This window comes from Heterocephalus glaber, unplaced genomic scaffold (assembly GCF_053883595.1).
Source record: "Heterocephalus glaber isolate CG9 unplaced genomic scaffold, H.glaber_assembly_v1.0 deba00000122, whole genome shotgun sequence".
Taxonomy (NCBI): Eukaryota; Metazoa; Chordata; class Mammalia; order Rodentia; family Bathyergidae; genus Heterocephalus; species Heterocephalus glaber.
Window position 1 is genome coordinate 51,741,484 of NW_028258138.1, and position 20,065 is coordinate 51,761,548.

At 34.4% G+C, this 20,065-nt stretch overlaps 1 protein-coding gene across 1 annotated transcript in view; it reads left to right on the forward strand.

The window, feature by feature from the left end:
* Zpld1 (zona pellucida like domain containing 1) overlaps positions 1 to 20,065 on the forward strand; it is a 52,877-nt gene that overhangs the window by 27,254 nt on the left and 5,558 nt on the right. Inside the window, exons 5-8 of the mRNA XM_004858000.3 lie at positions 3,808 to 3,905; positions 5,297 to 5,377; positions 16,093 to 16,264; positions 17,474 to 17,582. Of these exons, the coding sequence (XP_004858057.1) occupies positions 3,808 to 3,905; positions 5,297 to 5,377; positions 16,093 to 16,264; positions 17,474 to 17,582 (460 nt within the window). The remainder of the gene's footprint in view (positions 1 to 3,807; positions 3,906 to 5,296; positions 5,378 to 16,092; positions 16,265 to 17,473; positions 17,583 to 20,065) is intronic.

The window sequence follows — 20,065 nt, forward strand, 5'->3', positions numbered from 1 at the left end:
GTGTATACAGCTATGGATGGGGTCAAGATTTGGGGAACAATATTTTCGTGATATAAAGGTATGGAAAATCCAAATGATACTTCGCTTGGAGGCTTCCTTGGTGATGAGTGTGTTAATATTTTCAATCTGAGTTTGGCTAACGACAGTTTTGTCACATCTGAAATAATTTGGATTGCCAACAGAGCATTGTCTAAACTTTTGTCATGTAAATATCGGCAGCGGCAGCAAAATGTGAAAAATACATAGATTTCTATTTATAACTGTAACATTAATCCCCCAAATGATATTTTCATGTTGATTAAAATTTTTTATTCATACATTTTAAATGCCTGATTTAAATATCAATTTTTCAATCTATCAACCAACATTTTTGTAAATTATGAATCTGATTTTTATATTATTATTCATGTCATCGTGGCATTGAGTTATAATTCATGCAACTGATTTAAAAGTCAGTGCTTTATACTTTGAATATAATGAGCTATAAATATTGTAGTAGGACATTTTCCAAAGGCATTTAAAAAAATCATGTTTATAAGTTTGTAGTCTGACACCACAAAGTTCTAAACAACAAATTAAAATGTGTTGGAATGAAGATTGCCTTTCTGTCATTTCTAAACTTTCTTCTGCAAAGAGAAGCTGCCAAGTTACTTGGTTGTATAATAATCAGCAAATATGTGTGAATATTTGTTCCCAATATGGCCAGATATTTCTTATTGTTGTGAAAGTATTTATATAAATAACTTTAAATTAGAAAGATTCTATCTGTGGATTTCTATGTGAAGCTTTCTGAGGGAAAACTGAGGTGAACCATTTAGAGTCAATATTATTTACTGTAATTGAGGAAAAGGTGAGAATTCTGTCTTTAAAAAGTAAAAAATATGTCGACATGGGATTTAATGATCCTTTAGTTTCTGTGAAATTAAACCATTCTCTTACTGGAAAAGAAGAAAATCAAAATGCAGAATTGCAGCATTGAGGACATTTGTTGTTAAGGTCTTCATTTATCATTAGAAATGGGTTTGTAGCTCGGTTGCTAACACTGACCTACCCTTGCAGAGCTCTTGGACCCCTGATGCTAAATATAAGCTTATAATTTAATGCTAACTTTAATGTTTTGATTCTGTGGTAAAGGTATGCAATTTTTTGCTATCAGATCCTAAGTGAAATAGGTAGTGCTAGCATTCTTCACATTTTAATCAGTTTGCAATAAATGTATTATTGATAGTTGAATTAAGGAACTAAATCAAAATATAAAAGTTCCTTACTAACAAGGGATAATAAAATTCAATAATTTGCTACAAAGTGGCTTTACATTTTTTAAAAGTTAACAGATTTTTTAAGAGTAATTTTAGGTTTATGAAAAATTGATCAAAAAATGTAGTGTTCTCATATACCTTCTTATCCCTGCACATATTTCCATTTATTATTTGACTTGTATTTATGTGAAACATTTGCTACAATCGATGAACCAGTATTAATATATTATTGTTAACTGAAAAGCATAGTTTATATTTAGTTCATTCTCTTGTACATTCTATGACCCTGAACAATCATAATAACATACATCCATCAATGTTGTGCGACACAAAAGTTTGAGAGCTCCAAATTAGTTTTTTAATGTGGTGCTATCATACTATTTTTCAAGACATTAAAAAATTACTAATTCTTACTACAAACAATTTGGTAAAGTTTGACAAATTTATTGCAAACCATATTTATTATTCTTTTGAACACCAACATTTAGTTACCCAAATGCAATTTTATTGTCTTATTTAAAATTAAATACTATTTTACACCATTATAGGCTATAATTTTCTTTTTGCATGCAGAGGAGTGAAGTAAAGTTCTATTACATATCTACTACTGCAGTCATATTTTCTGATTTGTTATTTGGAAGAGAAATGTTGCCCTCAATGTAAATGTCACATAACATTTTATTTCTATTTATATCAGGATATAATAAATGTGCTCAGAAAAATTATATTGATAAAAACAATAATTTTAATTATCAATGAGATTTCCATATATGAAAGTTATTTTAAGTTGAATTGTGACCTAATTTCTTTGTAATGTAAAAATAACAATTTTCTCCTCTGTGAAAATGGAAAGTGAAGGTGCCTTTGTGTGTTTAGGTGAAGTTTTGTGAAGGTGTCCTTTGTGAATTATACCTAAATGTTGTGTTTAGCCTCTTCTGAGCTGGTACAGAAGTAGCAGATCTGCAAAGTGGTTGTGGAAATTATGAATTTTTTTAAAAGTAGGAGAAATACTAAAATAAAATTGATTTTAGGAACTATATAGCACTTATAAGAGCAAAGGCGACTATGTCGAATTACCTCTTAGAATCAGGAGGTAAAGATTGATGATTAATGATAAAACCGCAACTGGGTCATATATCATTTTCACATGACTTAGCAATGTATTACTTGTAAGGAAAATAGACATTTTTGGGGGTAATATCAATACAAATATGAAGGCGCAGCTAGTTAATAAAATGTAGTTTACTTGGGGACATTGGAAAAAGGAACAAAGAAGACTATAAAATATTAGACATGGTTAGAATAATTGTTATCATTTATAACAGAAAAATAGAAAATAATTAGAAATATAGAAAATAATATAAAAGGATAAAAGTTTCTGAGTATAGCATATAATTCATTATTAATCTGGTTATATTTGAAAATGAAATTCTCCACATGAACATAATTTTTTTCAGAAGAAAAGTGTCCAAACTATTATTGTTTTAATTTTTAAAATTCAAAATATTTTAATTTCGTTTCAGCCTTCAAAGTAAAGTATGCTCCATATTTTGCCTGTCTTTGATGACTTTAAAACTTCTTAATAACCATTACTAATATTTTTTGATGCAAAACTATAATATCTTTAGAGTCACAATAGTTGGGCAGTGGGGAAACAACTTCCTGTAAGGCAAAAAAATTGCTTGCTTAAATTTTGAGCATTTTTCTTTTTGTACACAATATTATTTTCTGTATTTCTCTCTGCTTTAAAATTATAGATGCTCTTGTTTAATTTCTTTCATTTTCTTTTGTACTAGGGATTGAACTCATGACCTTGCACTTGCGAGGCAGGAGCAGTGCCACTGAGCTATATCCCCAGCATTCTTGTTTAATTTCTAACTTGCTGGTTTAATGTACTGTAGATTAGGAGTGCTGTATATAAACTCTTTAGAGTTGGTGTAAATTAAGGGCCAGGAGATTAAAATGAAGCCCATTCTACAAGTGGCCACCAAGGCATTTGGTGCCAGACTCTGTGGCACGTGTTTTGGCAATTCCGAGAATGTGTTGAACTTTTTTTTTTAAGATTTCAATTATGTTTTGGAATTTCAAGTTACTAGATAAATGATTTTGGGTGAATGAAAAATCACCAAAAATGTAAGACCTAACACACTCCAACAGTAAAGAGTTTAAGTTGAAATAGATTTCATTTAAACAAACTGAATTTTATCACTAATATAATTTAATAAATAAAATACTAATTAAAACTGAACACTGACTATTGAATATTAAACTGAATATTAGCCACTAACCATTGAATATAATTTAAATTGTGACTATTAACAAATATGGAAAGGAAAATATTTATCAACAGAAATCAATTTGCTACATGGATATAGTTTAAGAGAAGTTCAGCTAGAAATCAGAGGATTAAATAAAGTCCTTTTGGGAGTTGGTTGTGTGTATTTATGCTAATTTACCTACTCTTTTTTTTCTGAAACACTGTTGTAGGTAGTAAATGTGTCTCGTAGCAAGGCAATGATAGATTAATTGTTTATTATTTCATCACTAGGATTCAACCTACAGTCAACAGTTAATTATCCCAAGTATAGGATTACCTTTGAAAACCAAAGTATTTGCAGCTGTACAAGCTACTAATCTGGATGGCAGGTACTTTCAAACTCTTATATTTTGCTGGCTCAAACATTTAAATCTCCCAAGTCATAAAGTTAGCTCATTCATTTTTAAATTCAATTTTAAAATTACTGTCATTGCTCTATCTTTTAGGCATGCTAATAAAAAGAAAGAAAAATTTACAAAATTTAAGGGCTGACACTGATTTTATGTCATTAATTGGAGAATAACAAATCATCTCAGAGAAAGAAAGGTGGTGGAAGAAGGCATCGGGAGTTTTTTTGAGATGCCCACAATGTTCTATCTTTTGATCAGAAAGATGATTAACCAGATATATTAGTCATTCTTAACACTTTTGATTTGTGTACTTTTCTGTATGTACGTTACTATTTAGTTAAAAATTGTTTTCATAAGGATATGGACCAATGTTATATTTATAAATATTCAGAAACATCACTGGAAGGAACAAAATCAATTTAGTTTTCTATAATCCTTAGAAAATTTAGAGTGATCAAAACAAAAGTGAAACCCAGAAGTTGAAGGTCTAATCTTGCTCTATAAAATGTAAGGTGTAAACTGTTTTTGGGAGTTCTTGTATATTATTATTAAACTTCGCATAATGAAGAGATTGATATATTCTAGAATTCTAGTTTGTTTTACCTTCTCTTTTTCTTTAATCAATGATATATGTGATTCTTTTGAAATGCCTTAATAAACTCAGGATTTTTTTTCCATTAAGTTTATTGGTACATTTGAGATATACAATACAGTTATGTTCATCATTGTGATCTTGTACCTTATATGATGTACCTTGGTTCTTAATCTTTCCCTATTCCCCTGCTCTCCCTTCACCTCCTCTACCCTTCCCTATTTGCATTTTTTCATATTATTGGCATTCACAACCAGAGCTGAAGGAAGCCATGAGCCATGTATAAACCTAGGTCCAGCCTGGCTTTGTGGAGGAAGGCTGGGCTGTGTATTTGCCTCATGGCTTTCTTCTTTCTCACAAAGTGTCTGTTGTGGACTTCCACCCTCACTGAGGCCAGTGTGTAATTTGTGCACCTGCCTTGTGCTAGAGGCAGTAACTTCTGGAAACAAAAGAACATTGTTCATAGTGAAACATACAAGCATTTATGCAGCTTATTTTGTGGTATTTTTCCTTTAGACTTTGACCATTTACTTACCTTTTATACAATTTTATGTGTGGCATTAGCCTTAACCCCACATGTGGGGATGAGAATTAGTTACAGATTTTTAAACATGCTCCATTTAGAAAAAAAATTCAATAAACAAGAAGCTTCTGCTAATAAGTAATAAAAAATACATTCCATGTGATAAGAAATTTGTCAACATTTACATCCTTTGGACTAATAACCAATATCCAAAAGGGGATTCTGAGTTTAGATTCTGTTTGTCTCTCTCTGCAGATGGAATGTATTAATGGATTATTGCTATACAACCCCATCAGGGAACCCAAATGATGATATTCGATACGATCTCTTCCTTAGGTAGGTGTCTAAATCTTGTATTAATGCCAAAGACCCAGTTGTAGACAACTGAAATGAAAAATCTAGATTAGATAAACAAATTATAAGGCATTACTGTGGTTTTCAAGTTTAATGTTTTGCATTTAGAATTTTAAATTCTTGTATAGCTAGAATCAAAGTTAAGAAAGTTTTCAACACAAAATGCTGCTAAAGCTTTTGTTGGATGAGAGTTCTAACTACGTAGGTTCACTAAGATGTTTTATTCATGTTTAGAAGATCTGAGACTATTTCACTATCTTAGTAAAGCATAGTTAGGACATTATTAGCAGTAAGAGAAAGGCAGTGGGAAGGTATTATTTATCTGCAGCTAGCCCATCTCACCATATGTCAAAAGCAGAGTAAAATTAAAGGAATTGTCTCTATAATTTAGACCCCAAAATGCTTTTTATCATTCATCAATATTTAATATGAAAGTATAACATAGCCTACAACTACTTTTTTAAAAAAATCAGAGCAAATAACTTCAAGTTCATTACCCAACAGACAGTGATAGAGTGAATGTAATCTACATTTGAGGAAAGAGGACACTGATCATAAAACCATTCAATCATTCTAGTTCCCTTTCAGCATTTTTATCTGACAGCAGAAAAGACTTGCAAGCCAAGCAATGTCTTCTAATCATACTTGTAAAATGCAGTTGGCTCAGATCATTACAGCTTATTGACACGTGATGGGAACAATATAATGGGAAGCCAAGGGAATGTATTTTATCAACTAATCAAGGTTAAGATGATGTTCAAAGGATGTGGTCAAAATGGAAATATATATTCTATTGCTGGAAGTGTTCATCTAGGCAAGTATGGGGGAAAATGTCAGTACATATCAAGTTTTGAAAGATTTCATATTGTTTAATCTCATTTTTATAAATTGTGAAGTATATTTTATAATATTTATGATATTCTAGTCTATTGGTGTTATTTAATATAGTAAAACCTGGGAACAAACTGTATATTCAGTGGTTAGAAAGTGGAGAACCAGTATATTGAGAGTTCGCAGAGATACCAGAATCATGTAGTTATTTATTAAATGGAAAGATGGTTTATTTTATTTTGTCTTCTCTCCCTTTGTCTTTTTTGTTCTTATAGTCTTAGAAATATACAACTCTTTAATATTTAAGTATATTAAAATATGAAAGGAAAGAATCAGTATATACAATTGTATGTACAATGGGCCTCCATTCATATGATAGAAAAGACAGTAAGAAAAAAACACCAAAATGTTCTCAATGATTGTCTATGTGTGGTAAAATTATGTATCATTTTGTTTTGACATTTCTCCTGTTTGTCAAAATTTCTATAATGATCAAATATTGTGAATCTGTATTGCGATCTTCAGACTTTTAGTATGAATATGATGGCGGCTCAATTCTGAATCTTTTTGGTTTTCTTAGAAGAAATTTAAAAGAGTAGAAGATAAAACAAACAAATGAAACAATGACCCCCCCCCAACTCCTGCGAAATGTCATTTCCTTTTTGTGAATCTAGGCAGAAAACATATCCAAATTATGAGGCAGTGTTGATAAAAGCAATTAGGAGGAGGAAAACGTTGTGCAGGAGGCAACTTGGGAAGAAATGGTAGAAATGGAGGAAAACTGGATGCTGAGAGGTCCTAGCAGTGACAGATTCCAGAAGCAGCCTGGAGAAAGGCACAGCTGCAAGGAGAGGGCAGCTCTTTGAGTGGGAGTTGCTAGAAACAGGGATAGGATCAGCCACCAGCGCTGGAGAATATGCAAAATGAAGGGGTAGCTAGTTCCCAGCGCCTCAGAAGTGGTAGATCTCATAAAGTAACACTAACAAGATCACTTGTAAAAGTAAGGATCCCTTGAAGGCAGGGGCCTGCCCTCATAGGCAATGCTTGTGAACAAATCTGAGGAGCACAGGGCTGATGGTAAAACTCTAAATATCTTAAAGTTCAGAGAGATAGAGAAAACTGCTATACAGTTGGTACACAGCTATCTAGTTTGTCTTTCACGGTGAAACAGAAGGAGCCCTGGATTTGAGGAAACCCTTGAGAAAATTCATTATCATCCCACAGTTGTCTTGAAAGTTCCTGAAATTAACAGATTTAGGGAAATCAAAATTTTTGAAATATGAATATTGAACAAATATAGTCATTTCCTGCAGTGTTTCAATTAAGTAAAGAAAAATGTTGAAAATGTCAGCGAAAAATAATTTTAAAGATGAACTAAATTAACGAGGCAAAAAATATTGTCATAGAACAGATGAAATTTATACTTGAATATTCCAATACTGATTTTAAAATGATTAAAAAAGTAATTATAGTTATGAAGAAAGAATTTTAGGAACTCGGGCAAGTCAAAACAGGATGGTAAATAAAGCCCTGGGAATGTGAAAAGGGACTGGAAGGACTTAAGATGAAAATAAAAAGAAGAAACCTATTACAATAAAGAAAGACATAATTAGCAACTATTGAAGAAAGTATGAACACAGTAGAAAGCACAATATGAGACATGGAAGACAAAAATAAGAAATACAAATATAAAGGTAAAATTAAAAGGGATCAAACTAGGAATGATAGAAAAAGGGTAAGTGAAAAAAATTTAATATATGTATAATATGCATAATTAAAATCTCAAATGAAACCATAATAATAAAAATATTTAATAAGATAATTCAGGAACAGTTTCCTATATTTAAAGAAAAAAAATCTTACCTTAACATGGTGAAAAGATACCTTGGATAAAATGAAGCTTTCATAAAGTTGAAAGTATAGGAAATTTAAAAAGACTGTCAGAAATGCAATAAAAATCAAAGAATTTACCTCTCTGGAAACTGAATTCTGGTGGTCAACAATTAAGTGCACAGAAAATCTAAGTGATATGATCAGTAATTTATATCTCGAGGGATAGCAATTTATAACAATGTAAGAAAACAAAGTCTTTATGACTTTGAAGTTTAAAAACGCCTAACATTTGTATCAAAAATTGAAATATAAACCAAAATTTTGTGATTGAGTAAGTAAAAAGTAACCCTACTTTTACTTAATTTGAAAAAATAGGAGAATTATAAACTAATGTAATAAAGAAAAACAGATAAGCGATAAAAATACAGAAAGATAAGTGAGGAATAAACATGGAAATGAGGAGGGTATGACCTTCCTAGATGTTGTACTGAAAACTCTACAATTATTAAAGGAATATGATATTGTGCAAGAATAGACACATTAGTAAAAGTAGAATAGTAAATAAAGAAATAGATCTCAAAACATGTAAGAATTTAGTGTCTGATAAACTGTAGATCCACAAAGCAGTGGGATAAGCAGATTTTTAATCACAGCACTGGATAATTTATAACTATAAGAGATAAAATAGTGTGGGCTGTATTTGTCACTCAATACAACACAATGAACTTTAAGTTTATTATTAATTTAAATGCAAAAACTACAATTTTAGAAATGGAATGAAAAAATTTGCAAAATACCTTTAAAACTTTAAAGCCAAACAACAAAGCAAAAAGACTTGGAATTTACATAACAAATCAGGCACTACTCTTCCTACTATGTTAGAACCTATAAGAATCAGAGAGAGGAAGGTCAACATCCTAACAGTGTTTGAACCAAATACATAAACACTTTTCAGAAAGGCAACAAATGCCTCTAATGTGTAAGAAAAGAAACACAAACTCATTCACACTAAGGCAAATGTAAACAGAAATGATATGGTGATGGTTTCTTTATATTATCAAACAGGGAACAACCTAAAATTTTATCAATACATTTTGTTAATGAAACTCTGAAAAAATAAGGATTGTTTTTATAAATAGCTGGTAAAGTCTAAACTGGCATAATTTATAGTAAGCAATGTGGCAATAGATATTAAATGATCTTAGAGGTATATTTTTATATATGACATTTTGCACATATTAAAACAAATATTCTAAGGATATTTATTATTCTTTTGTTTTAAAAGACTGAATGATTAGAAAAGTGAAAGTATACACAAGACAGAAAAATTATTGAATAAACCCTGGCACATTGCTGTGTAAAAAGAATGAGGAGACTCTACATATTAACATGAAAAGAATGATAGGATATGCTGCCAAATGTTTTTAAAAATATCATTTGTTTAAGGAGGAGGGAATAATAAGAATATTTTCTTATGTTTCAATTTTCATCTCTCCTGGGGAAAATAAAAAATAAATAAGATAATCAATTTTGAAAGGTTCACATATGTACATGGAATGATGTGGACAAAGATGGGAGAGAGAATTTTCTTGTTTTAATTTTTGTATTAAATTCTTTTATTGGTACATTGTAGGTATACAACACAATTACATTTCTCATTGGGAATTGTACCTTTACATAACGCATCTTGGTTCTTATTTTTTCCCCATTCCTAGCCCTCCCTTCACACCCTCCACCCTTCCCTATTTACAAAGACTTTATTTCCATTTTTTCCATTTCTCAGCATATTTCCTTTCCCTTCTTTCCTTTCCCCTGCCCCTCTCACTACCCCTACCCCTTTGGACCTTTTCGTCCTATTTTACATTATCGATTATTCATTCTAATCATTGGTACATTTTAGGTATACAATATAATGACATTCATCATTGGAAATTTGCACCTTTACATAGTCTCTCTTGGTTCTTATTTTTCACCCTTGCCCAGCCCTCCCTTCAACCCCTCCAGTCATCCCTATTTATAAAGATTTTGTTCCTATTTTTCCATTTTCTCATATTAATCCCATTCCCTTCTATCCTTTCCCCTAGCCCTCCCACTTCCTTCCCCTTTGCCCCTTTTCTTCCTATTTCACATTACCTGTTATACATTTCGTCCTTATTTACACTTTCAGTTTCTCACACCAGAAAAACTATTTGGTATTTACACATGTGTGTCTTATTTATTTCACTTAAGAGTATTGCCTCAATGTGCATTCACTTAGCTATAAATGTCTCTAATTTCTCATTTTTTATGGCTGAGTAGTACTCTATTTTATCAAAAAACCACATTTTCTTTATCCAGTCTCCAGTTGATGGGCATTTGGGCTGTTTCCAAGTTTTAGCTATTACAAACTGCGCTGCTCTGAACATGGGTGCAAATATATCACTGTGGTATGATTCTGTTAATTCTTTAGGGAAGATCCCCAGCAGTGGAATAGCGGGGTCAAATGGGACTTCCAGTCCTAGTTCTATGAGGTATCTCCATACTGATTTCCACAGTGCTTGCACCAGTCTACACTCCCACCAGCAGTGGAGTAGGGTTCCTCTATCCCCACAGCCCTGCAAGCATTTGTTATTGGTTGATTTCATGATAGCAGCCATTCTTTCTGGAGTGAAGTGGAATCTCAGCATTGTTTTCATTTGCATCTCTCGAATGACCAGTGATGTTGAACATTTTTTCATGTATTTCTTTGCTATTTCTACTTCTTTGTCTGAGAAACGTCTGTTCATTTCAGATGCCCATTTTTTGATTGGGTCTTTAAATTTGGGAGATCTGATCTTTTTAAGTTCTTTATAGATTCGAGATAGTAGACCTTTGTCTGAGGAAGAGCAGGTGAAGATTTTTTCCCACATTGTGGGTTGTCTCTTCACACTGCTGGTGGTTTCTCTTGCTGTGCAGAAGCCTTTTAATAAGAAGAGATCCCACTTGTTGATTGTTTGTGCTAGTTCACAGGCAACTGAGGTTTTGTTCCTAAAATCTTTTCCTACACTGATGTCTTCAAGAGTTCTACCTAACCTCTGTTCCAACTGGTTCAGAGTTTCTATTTTAATATTCATATCTTTAATCCGTTTTGATTTTAGTTGAGTGCATGGTGAGAGATACAGGTCTAGTTTTAATCTTTGGCAAGTTGAAGCCCAATTTTTCCAGCACCATTTATTAAAGAGACTATCTTTCCTCCAGTGAGGGTGTTTGGCTCCTTTGTCAAAGATGAGATGGCTGAGTGTGTCTGGCATTATTTCTGAATCTTCTAATCTGTTCCACTGGTCCTCAGGTCTGTTTCTTTGCCAGCACCATGCTGTTTTTATCACAGTAGCTTTGTAGTAGAGTTGCAGGTTGGGGATTGTGATACCCCCTGCCATGTCTCTGTTACCTAGAATTGCTTTTGCTATTCTGGGTCTCTTCTTATTCCAAATGAATTTTTGGATTGTTTTCTCGAGGTCTATGAAGTATGCTGCCGGGACCTCAATTGGAATTGCATTAAATCTATATAGCAGTTTTGGAAGGATTGCCATTTTCACTATATTAATGCTTCCTACCCAGGAGCAGGGGATGTCTGTCCATTTTCTGATATCATCTTCAATCTCTCTTTTCAGAGTGCCATAGTTTTCAGAGAAGAGGTCTTTGATTTCTTTCATTAGGATGATTCCTAGGTATTTCAGTTTTTTGGATGCTATTGTGAAAGGAATTATTTGCCCTATTTCTCTCTCAGTGAGTCTGTCATTGGTGTAGAGGAAAGCTATTGATTTTTGTGTGTTGACCTTGTAACCAGCTACTTGACTGAATTTGGTTATTAAGTCTAGAAGACTTTTGGTGGAGTTCTTGGGGTCTTCTATATAGAGTATCATGTCATCTGTAAATAACGACAATTTGACTTCTTCATTTCCTATCTTGATTCCTTTTATTTCTTTCTCTTGTCTAGTTGCTGTGGCTAATGTTTACAGAACTATCTTGAACAAGAGTGGTGATAGTGGATATCCTTGTCTTGTTCCTGATTTTAGTGTGAAGGATTTCAGTTTTTGACCATTTAGTATGATATTGGCTGTTGGTTTTTCATAGATGGCTTCTATCAGTTTGAGGTAGAGACCATCTATTCCAATTTTTTGTAGGGTTTTTATCATAAATGCATGCTGGATTTTGTCAAATGCTTTTCATGCATCTATGGAGATAATCATATGGTTTTTGTCCTTGGCTCTATTGATATAGTGTATTACATTGATTGATTTTTGTATATTGAACCATCCCTGCATCCCTGGGATGAATCCCACTTGATCAGGGTGTTTGATCTTCTTGATGATCTTCTGCATTCTGTTTGCCAGTATCTTATTAAGGATTTTTGCATCTATGTTCATTAGTGAGATTGGCCTATAGTTCTCTTTTTCAGTTGGGTCTTTCTCTGCTTTGGGGATCAAGGTGATGCTTGCTTCCAGGAATGAATTTGGGAGTATTGCTTCCCTTTCAATTTCATTGAAGAGTTTAAAGAGTAGTGACAGTAGTTCCTCTCTAAATGTCTTGTAGAATTCAGCAGTGAAGCCATCAGGGCCCGGGCTTTTCTTAGGTGATAAGTTTTTAATTACATTTTCAATTTCATTGGTTGATATTGGGTTATTCAGAATTTTTAGTTCTTCTTTGTTCAACTTTGGTAATTCATACGTATCTAGGAATCTGTCCATTTCTTCTGTGTTGTCCATCTTATTGGTGTATAGGTTCTGGAAGTAGGTATTGATGATCCTCTGGATTTCTGCTGGGTCTGTTGTAATTTCACCCTTTTCATTCCTAATTGCATGGATTTGGGCCTTTTCTTTCCTTTTTCTGACAAGGTTGGCTAAAGGTTTGTCAATTTTGTTGATTCTTTCAAAGAACCAACTCTTGGCTTCATTGATTTTTTGTGTCATTCTCGTAGTCTCCATTGCATTGATTTCTCCTCTGATCTTTATAATTTCCTCCCTTGTATGAGCTTTGGGGTTGTCCTGCTCTTCTTTTTTGAGAAGCTTGAGGTTCAGCATCAGGTTGTTTAATTGGGCTCATTCTGTTTTCCTAATATGCATATTCACCGCTATGCATTTCCCTTGTAAGATTGCTTTCATTGTGTCCCATAGATTTCGATATGTTGTATTGTCATTGTCATTTAATTGAAGGAACTCTCTGATTTCTTCTTTAATTTCCTCTGTGACCCATTGGTTATTCAGAAGTGTGTTGTTCAATTTCCACGTGTTTATGAAACTTTTTGAGTTTCTTTTGCTATGGATCTCCAATTTCATCACACTATGATCTGATAATATACAGAGGATAACTTCAATTCCTTTGCACTTCCTTAAACATGTTCTATGTGTGAGTATGTGGTCTATTTTTGAGAATGACCCATGTGCAGCTGAGAAGAATGTGTATTCTGATTTTGTGGAGTGGGAGACTCTGTAAACATCTGTTAAGTTCATTTGTTCAAGAATTCGATTGAGTTCTAGTATTTCATTACTTATTTTTTTTGTCTAGTTGATCTATCTATTTGTGACAGTGGGGTGTTGAGGTCCCCCACTACAATTGTATTAGTGCATATATGACTTTTCATGTCCATTAGTATTTGTTTTATATAGTTGGGTGCATTAGTGTTTGGTGCATAGATATTTATGATTGTCATCTCTTCCTCTTGGATTCTTCCCTTTACAAGGATCTAGTGTCCTTCTTCATCTCTCTTAATCAGTGTTGCTTTGAAATCTACTTGATCTGCAAAGAGGATAGCTACTCCTGCTTTTTTTTGGGTTCCCGTCACATGGAGTATTGTTTTTCACCCTTTAACTTTCAGTCTATGAGTTTCCTTTTGAATTAAGTGTGTTTCTTGCATGCAGCCTATTGTTGGATTTTGCTTCTTGACCCATTCTGCCAGTCTATTGCTTTTAATTGGTGAATTGAGACCATTAACATTGATGGTTATAACTGAAACATATTGACTTGTCATTGCCATGACTTTTTCTTTTTGTTGGGTTCTCCCCCTTTACATTTAATTTCTTGTCATGCCAGATGGGTTCATTCTGCTTTGCTTCCAGGGGTTGTGATCCTCAATGTCTGTTCCTAGGATATTGTGTAAAATTCTTTGGAGTGCTGGTTTGGTATTTATGAAGTTCCTAAGGTGTTCTTTGTCATGAAAGTATCTTATTTCTCCATCAATTTTGAAAGATAGTTTTGCAGGGTACATCAATCTGGGTTGGAGGCTGTTTTCTTTTAGGGCTTGGAATATGTCCCTCCAAGCTCTTCTTGCCTTGATGGTTTGTGTTGAGAAGTCTGCTGTGATTCTGATGGGCTTTCCTTTGTATGTGATTTGTTTCTTTTCTTTGACTGCTTGGAGAACTTTGCTCTTGTGTTGTGTTTCTGGAATCTTAACAATTATATGCCTATGTGTAGATTTTTTTTGATCAAGGCTAGCTGGAGTCCTATATGCCTCACTTATCTGTATGTCAAGCTCTTTTCCCCTGCTTGGGAAGTTTTCTGCCATTATTTCTCTGAAGAGATTTTTGATGTCATCTCCACTCTCTCCTGTTTCTTCATTGAGCCCAATCAGTCTTATGTTATTCTTCTTTGCATCATCTAGCAGCTGCTGGATTGATTTCTCATGTTCCCTTATAATTTTTAAACAATTTTTCTTTTCCTGGTCACTAATTGTAATCTTATCTTCTATATCTGAAATTCTGTCCTCACATTGGCTCATTCTGCTGTGTAGACTTTCAATGGAGTTGTTCATGTTCTGGAAATCTATTTGCATCTGTTTTATGGATTCCATTTGTTTCTTATGTTGGGATTCCATCATGTTCCTGAGCTCCTCTCTACATTTATTAATCATGTCTTGCACTAGGGGCACAATTTCTCCTGTTATCTGAGAAATTATTTCTGATTTCATTTTTTCCAGATCCCCTTTTGTTGCCAGTCTAGTGGGTCCAGGTGGTTGAGTATCTGAGTGTTCCATGTCATTTCCCTTTGGGGTTGCTGTAGGTGATCTGGAAGTCTGGTTTTGAGACTTATTTACTTGTTTTCTCATTTCAACTTGGGCCGGGGCTGTTAGTGCCTGCACAGATTACCTCCTCTGAGCTGGGAGAGGTGGGACAGGGGCTGGGAGCAGCAGTAGGGATTGTGGCCCAAAAGCCCTTTCCTCTGGTCTGGGAGCAGCGGGAGGGGTGTTGACCGGGAAGTCCCTTCCTCTGGACCAGGAGCACTGGAACAGTGGCTCAGAAGCCCCTGCCTCTGGGCTGGGAACAGCGGGACTCAGTACCTTGGTCTGGTGGTCTGGTGTCCTCTGCGTCTTTGTAGTGTGGAACCAGGTGGCTGTCTGTCTGCAGTGGGGTGATTCGGTGTGTTCTGTGTGACTCTGGACCTCAGTCGGGCGTGGGCAGACCTGCCTGTCTGCAGCAGGGTGATTTGGTGTCTTCCGAGTGGCTCAGGACCTCGGAAGGGAATGCCCAGACCTGCCTGTCTGCAGCGGGCTGATTCGGTGTCTTCTGTGTAACTCAGGACCTCAGTAGGGCGTGCACAGACCTGCCTCAGGATTTTCACAGTTTATAGTTTATATTATTTCGATTTGTTGAATCCTATGGTACCTAGATTCACAATCATGTCTGTGAACAATTTGATTCCCAAGCGCAAGTGGTTGGAAAAATTGGTTTTTTGTTTTTGAACTCTGCATCAGATGACAAACATGAACGTGGCCATCTTTTCCAGAATCATGGAATGAATTAAACTCATGAACTGAGGTACCACTGTATGAGTCTCCTAAATTTGACAGTCATATTGCATTTACAAACTAATCTGTTTAAATTTTGTAATCCAAGTTACTCCTTTCATAACTCATAGCTATTGAATTAACTTATGCTATTAGTAAATATCTGTAAGACATGGTTTTATTAGTTCAAAATGTAATCAAGTGGCCTTAATACTACAGAAATTACATAATCTGAAAGTCTCAGTAGACTGGTACTTTCCAATGATGTGCTGTTTTCACATTCCCTAAAATGCAGCTGTGACAAAGATCCTCAGACCACTGTCATTGAAAATGGCAGAAGTCAGCGGGGCCGGTTTTCATTTGAGGTGTTCCGATTTGTGAAGCACAAAAATCAGAAGATGTCCACCGTTTTCCTGCACTGTGTTACCAAGCTCTGCAGAGCTGATGACTGCCCCTTCCTTATGCCAGTATGTTTTTAAACAACTTTATTCAAAAATGTTGAATTGATCTAAGCGGAAAGGCTATCAAATGTTAAGAGCTAATTTCTATCTAGGTCAAATGGTTTGAAATAGAATTTATTGATTCATACAATAAAGATCCATTGAATGCCTAACTTTTGCCAAGCATTATATGGGGGATAGGGAGATGCAATAAGTCATAAATTCTGAATTCAATTAGCTTGTATTTTACTATCATGAGATTTTCATGCAAGAAAGAAAAAAGTCTTTTGTTACAAAACAGAAAACTCTATGTATTGTAGTAGGAGGCAGCACTCACCATCATGAGAAAGATGGAGAGGGGAGATTCGAAGAATTAATGGAGGAGATGAGGCCCAGCTCTGACTTTGAAGATAGATATATCTAAGAGGAGAAAGTCAGGAGTGCAAGAGACACTCCATATGAAAGGGTGTTCAAAGTCTACAGATACATAAAACAGTGTAAGCAGAGCAGAGGAGGATGGGAAACCCTGGGGTTGGGTTGAACCAGTGCTAGAAGGTAAGATTGTTGCCAGATGGCCAAGGAATATTTTGGATTAGGAGTAAAAAGCTATAAAAGGTGTGGATCTTTACCCACGATTAAATAATAGATCCAGTTAGTAGTGAATAAAAATAAATAGTCACCATTAAAATATAGATCTAAAATTCTATTCTGACAGCCCCCCTGGAATTACATCAATATTAGCAAAAAAAAGCAAGCCTTTTTTATTTGAAGTAGCTTTAATATATTTATTTTTATGCTCTGCTCGTGCATAAAGATGAAGCTATTTGTTCACACTCACTGATCTTGTTCATCTTAACTAGCTCTATCAGATGGAGGTAAATGGAGAATTCATATTACTGTGAGTGTGCTGACCAATATTTTCAGGAAGAATTTATTAAAGGCTTGAGAGAAATTAAAAAAAAATTGACAAACACAGCTCTTTTTAGGAGAGCCATTGAGCTCTGTAAATTAATGAAGCAGTACACAATTACAGCAGGAGGAAATAAGAAATGTGGCCCAAGTCAGGAGAAGAAACACTGTAGCAGTTATATGCTAAGTAATTAAATGAATGCACAGAAGGAAATGAATAAAATTGAACATGTGGTGTCTCTTCCAAAAGAATCTGGTTTCCAAATGGCCATAAAGAAACAATTTTGTGCTACTGTGGAATTTCATTTGTTTTCATTAACACCTCAGATTTGTGGCCACAGAGAAAGGAGAGATGTGGAGAAGAGGACCACTTGGAGCCCCCAGAGCACTTCTGGAAACGCAGTCCTCTCTGCTGGTCCCATCATTACTCGGAGTGGTAGGAGTGTTCTTTGTTTTATATGTAGTAACAGATGGTTCCAAAATGGCTGGTTACTTGGCTTCTAAAGAGAACTCAAAGTGGTTCCTAAACAGCACTAATTAACTGTGAGACAAGATAAACTGTTAAGCAACTTTAATTTCATAGTAGTTTCCTGTTTGCTTAACTTTCACACAAAGGACAGTATTGTCCTCCATACATTTCCTTTTACACACACACACACACACACACACACACTGGGCTGTTCTGCATTGTGCTTCTCTTCCTGTCCTGCTCTCTCCCTTGACAACTCACCCACATGGACTGTGCCCACTGGCTCCTTCTCCACCTGGTTTCTGGATGGCACTGTCAGCAGATGGGTGGCCCAGAAATGTGAAGTCCATGCTGTGCCTGAGTTCTGAAACTGCCCTTTCTGTATTCTTCCTTTAATCCATTGCCCAGGAAACTTGACTTTCTCTTGTTAATTCCCCACATCTTTGTAAATAAGTCTATTAAACATTCCTGAACTTGCCCAGTTTGAGTGCCATTTGTTTTCTTCCAGAATCTTATACTGTTTATGTCTATTCAGTGGACTCGTTTATGCAGCAAATGGACACAACTATTTATACCTATATATTCTCCTATATACAATATAGGTGCATACACTTACCCACACTTATGCACATGCACTACAAAGTGCACCCAGAAACATCCAGATTTGTTTGCATGAACTCTGAAATGGAAGTGTGAAAATCTAGTTTTAGGTCTTGCTTTTGTTCTAACAAGATGTGAGACATAGGATTTTACTTCACTTTTCTGGGCAAAGGATTCTTTCTAATTCTGTGGTTCTAAATCTGTCTACATAATAGAAGTATTCTGGTTTAGATTATATACTAATAATATTTTCTCGACTTTATTTTAGCTATAATGCTCTTCTTACTATGTTTATTTTAATTTTCTTTACTTTTTCACCTATGCTGCTTGTAAAAAAGCAAGTTTTGCCAAAATAGGTAAATGATAAGCTAAAAAGTAGTTTTGCCTAAACATAAAGACAATTGATTTCATTACTTACTAACAAACATTACTTATGTTTATGTAGAGGTACCATTATTTTAAAAGAAACTAATAGGCCCTTAAAATAATGCCAAAATTTATTAAATATGAAATTTAAAGATTAGTCCCCAGTCCTATAGATGTACTATTAATGATTTGAAATGACTGGTTTAGGGTTTGTGTAAATCCCAATTCTTAACTCTTTGGAGTTGTAAGACATTGCTTGTAGAATTACATGGGATAGAAACTCAGTTCTTGTTGCCAGCGGTTAGGAATGCTTTATGAGGCAAACTAAAAAATATTTTTTATTCTATGGAACATATCTGGAGTCACTTTGCTGTAAAACTTAGAAAGAGGAATCTTTTGTTCATCTTGGGTAAATGGCTTTTCTTTCTTAATAACCTCCTTACCTTCTTCTTACCTGGGCCAATCCAAATTTAAACATTACAAATTCTGAGTAATTATTGTGAGATATTTTTTCTCAAAAAATTTTTTTCTCAAAAACATTTTTTTTTTTTTTGAACTCTGGACCTTGCACTTGCAAGGCAGGCGTGGTGTCACTGAGCTTAATCCCTGGCCCTAGGACAAATCATTTATGAGTCTCAAATCTCACAGAAGATTACTACCTAGAAATCTCTAACTCTACCATAGCTAACCAGTTATCTAGGTTTGTAGTTTTCACCCATCCCATATCTAGTGGCCCAAAATATTCATCCTAAAATCTCAAAGAGCTATTTCTTCCTTTCCAATTTCTGACCTGAAGGAGTCACTTATTCCTTAGTGCCCTTGAGCTGTCTGAGTAACCTCAGATCTCTCCACCAGTAAAGGCCTTGACCCATCATGTTCCACCCTTTTGGACTGGCTCATTCTCTCCGTATTTATTATTTTGATAAGTAGCAGTAGGGTGCTCTTCACTTTTTGGTGATCATGGTAGCCTCACTGCTTAGAGGTTCACAAGTAACAATATTTACATTGAAGAACTATAATTATATACATTTACTTTAATTCCACATGAACACATAACTCAGAACTCATACCATGTCTACCCACAGGCAAGTCCTATGTAAATGTAACATTCAGCTTAATGACAGAGGCTACTCTCTTTCTTTTGCATTTTTTTTTTTTTTTTAGCTTAGATCAGCTAGAACTTATCTCTCCACATCCTGTGGCTGATTTTACATAGAGGAGTCCATGCTAGGCTGGATTTTCTGTCTTCAAAGTTCTCTGATACTTGAAAGTTTTGCTCTGTTTGCTCATTAAACTACTCCTTTTCCCTACACATCTGGCTTAGCTTGTTTAATAAACTGTCAAACCTCCTGATTTGTTTTCATTTTAATGAAGTCAAATCTATTTTGGTTATTTCTAATTAACTATTTCAATGCTTTTGTTGACTTAGGAAAATATTCACATTTTTCAAAACACAAAATCTCCAAAATTACTGAAGTGTTATT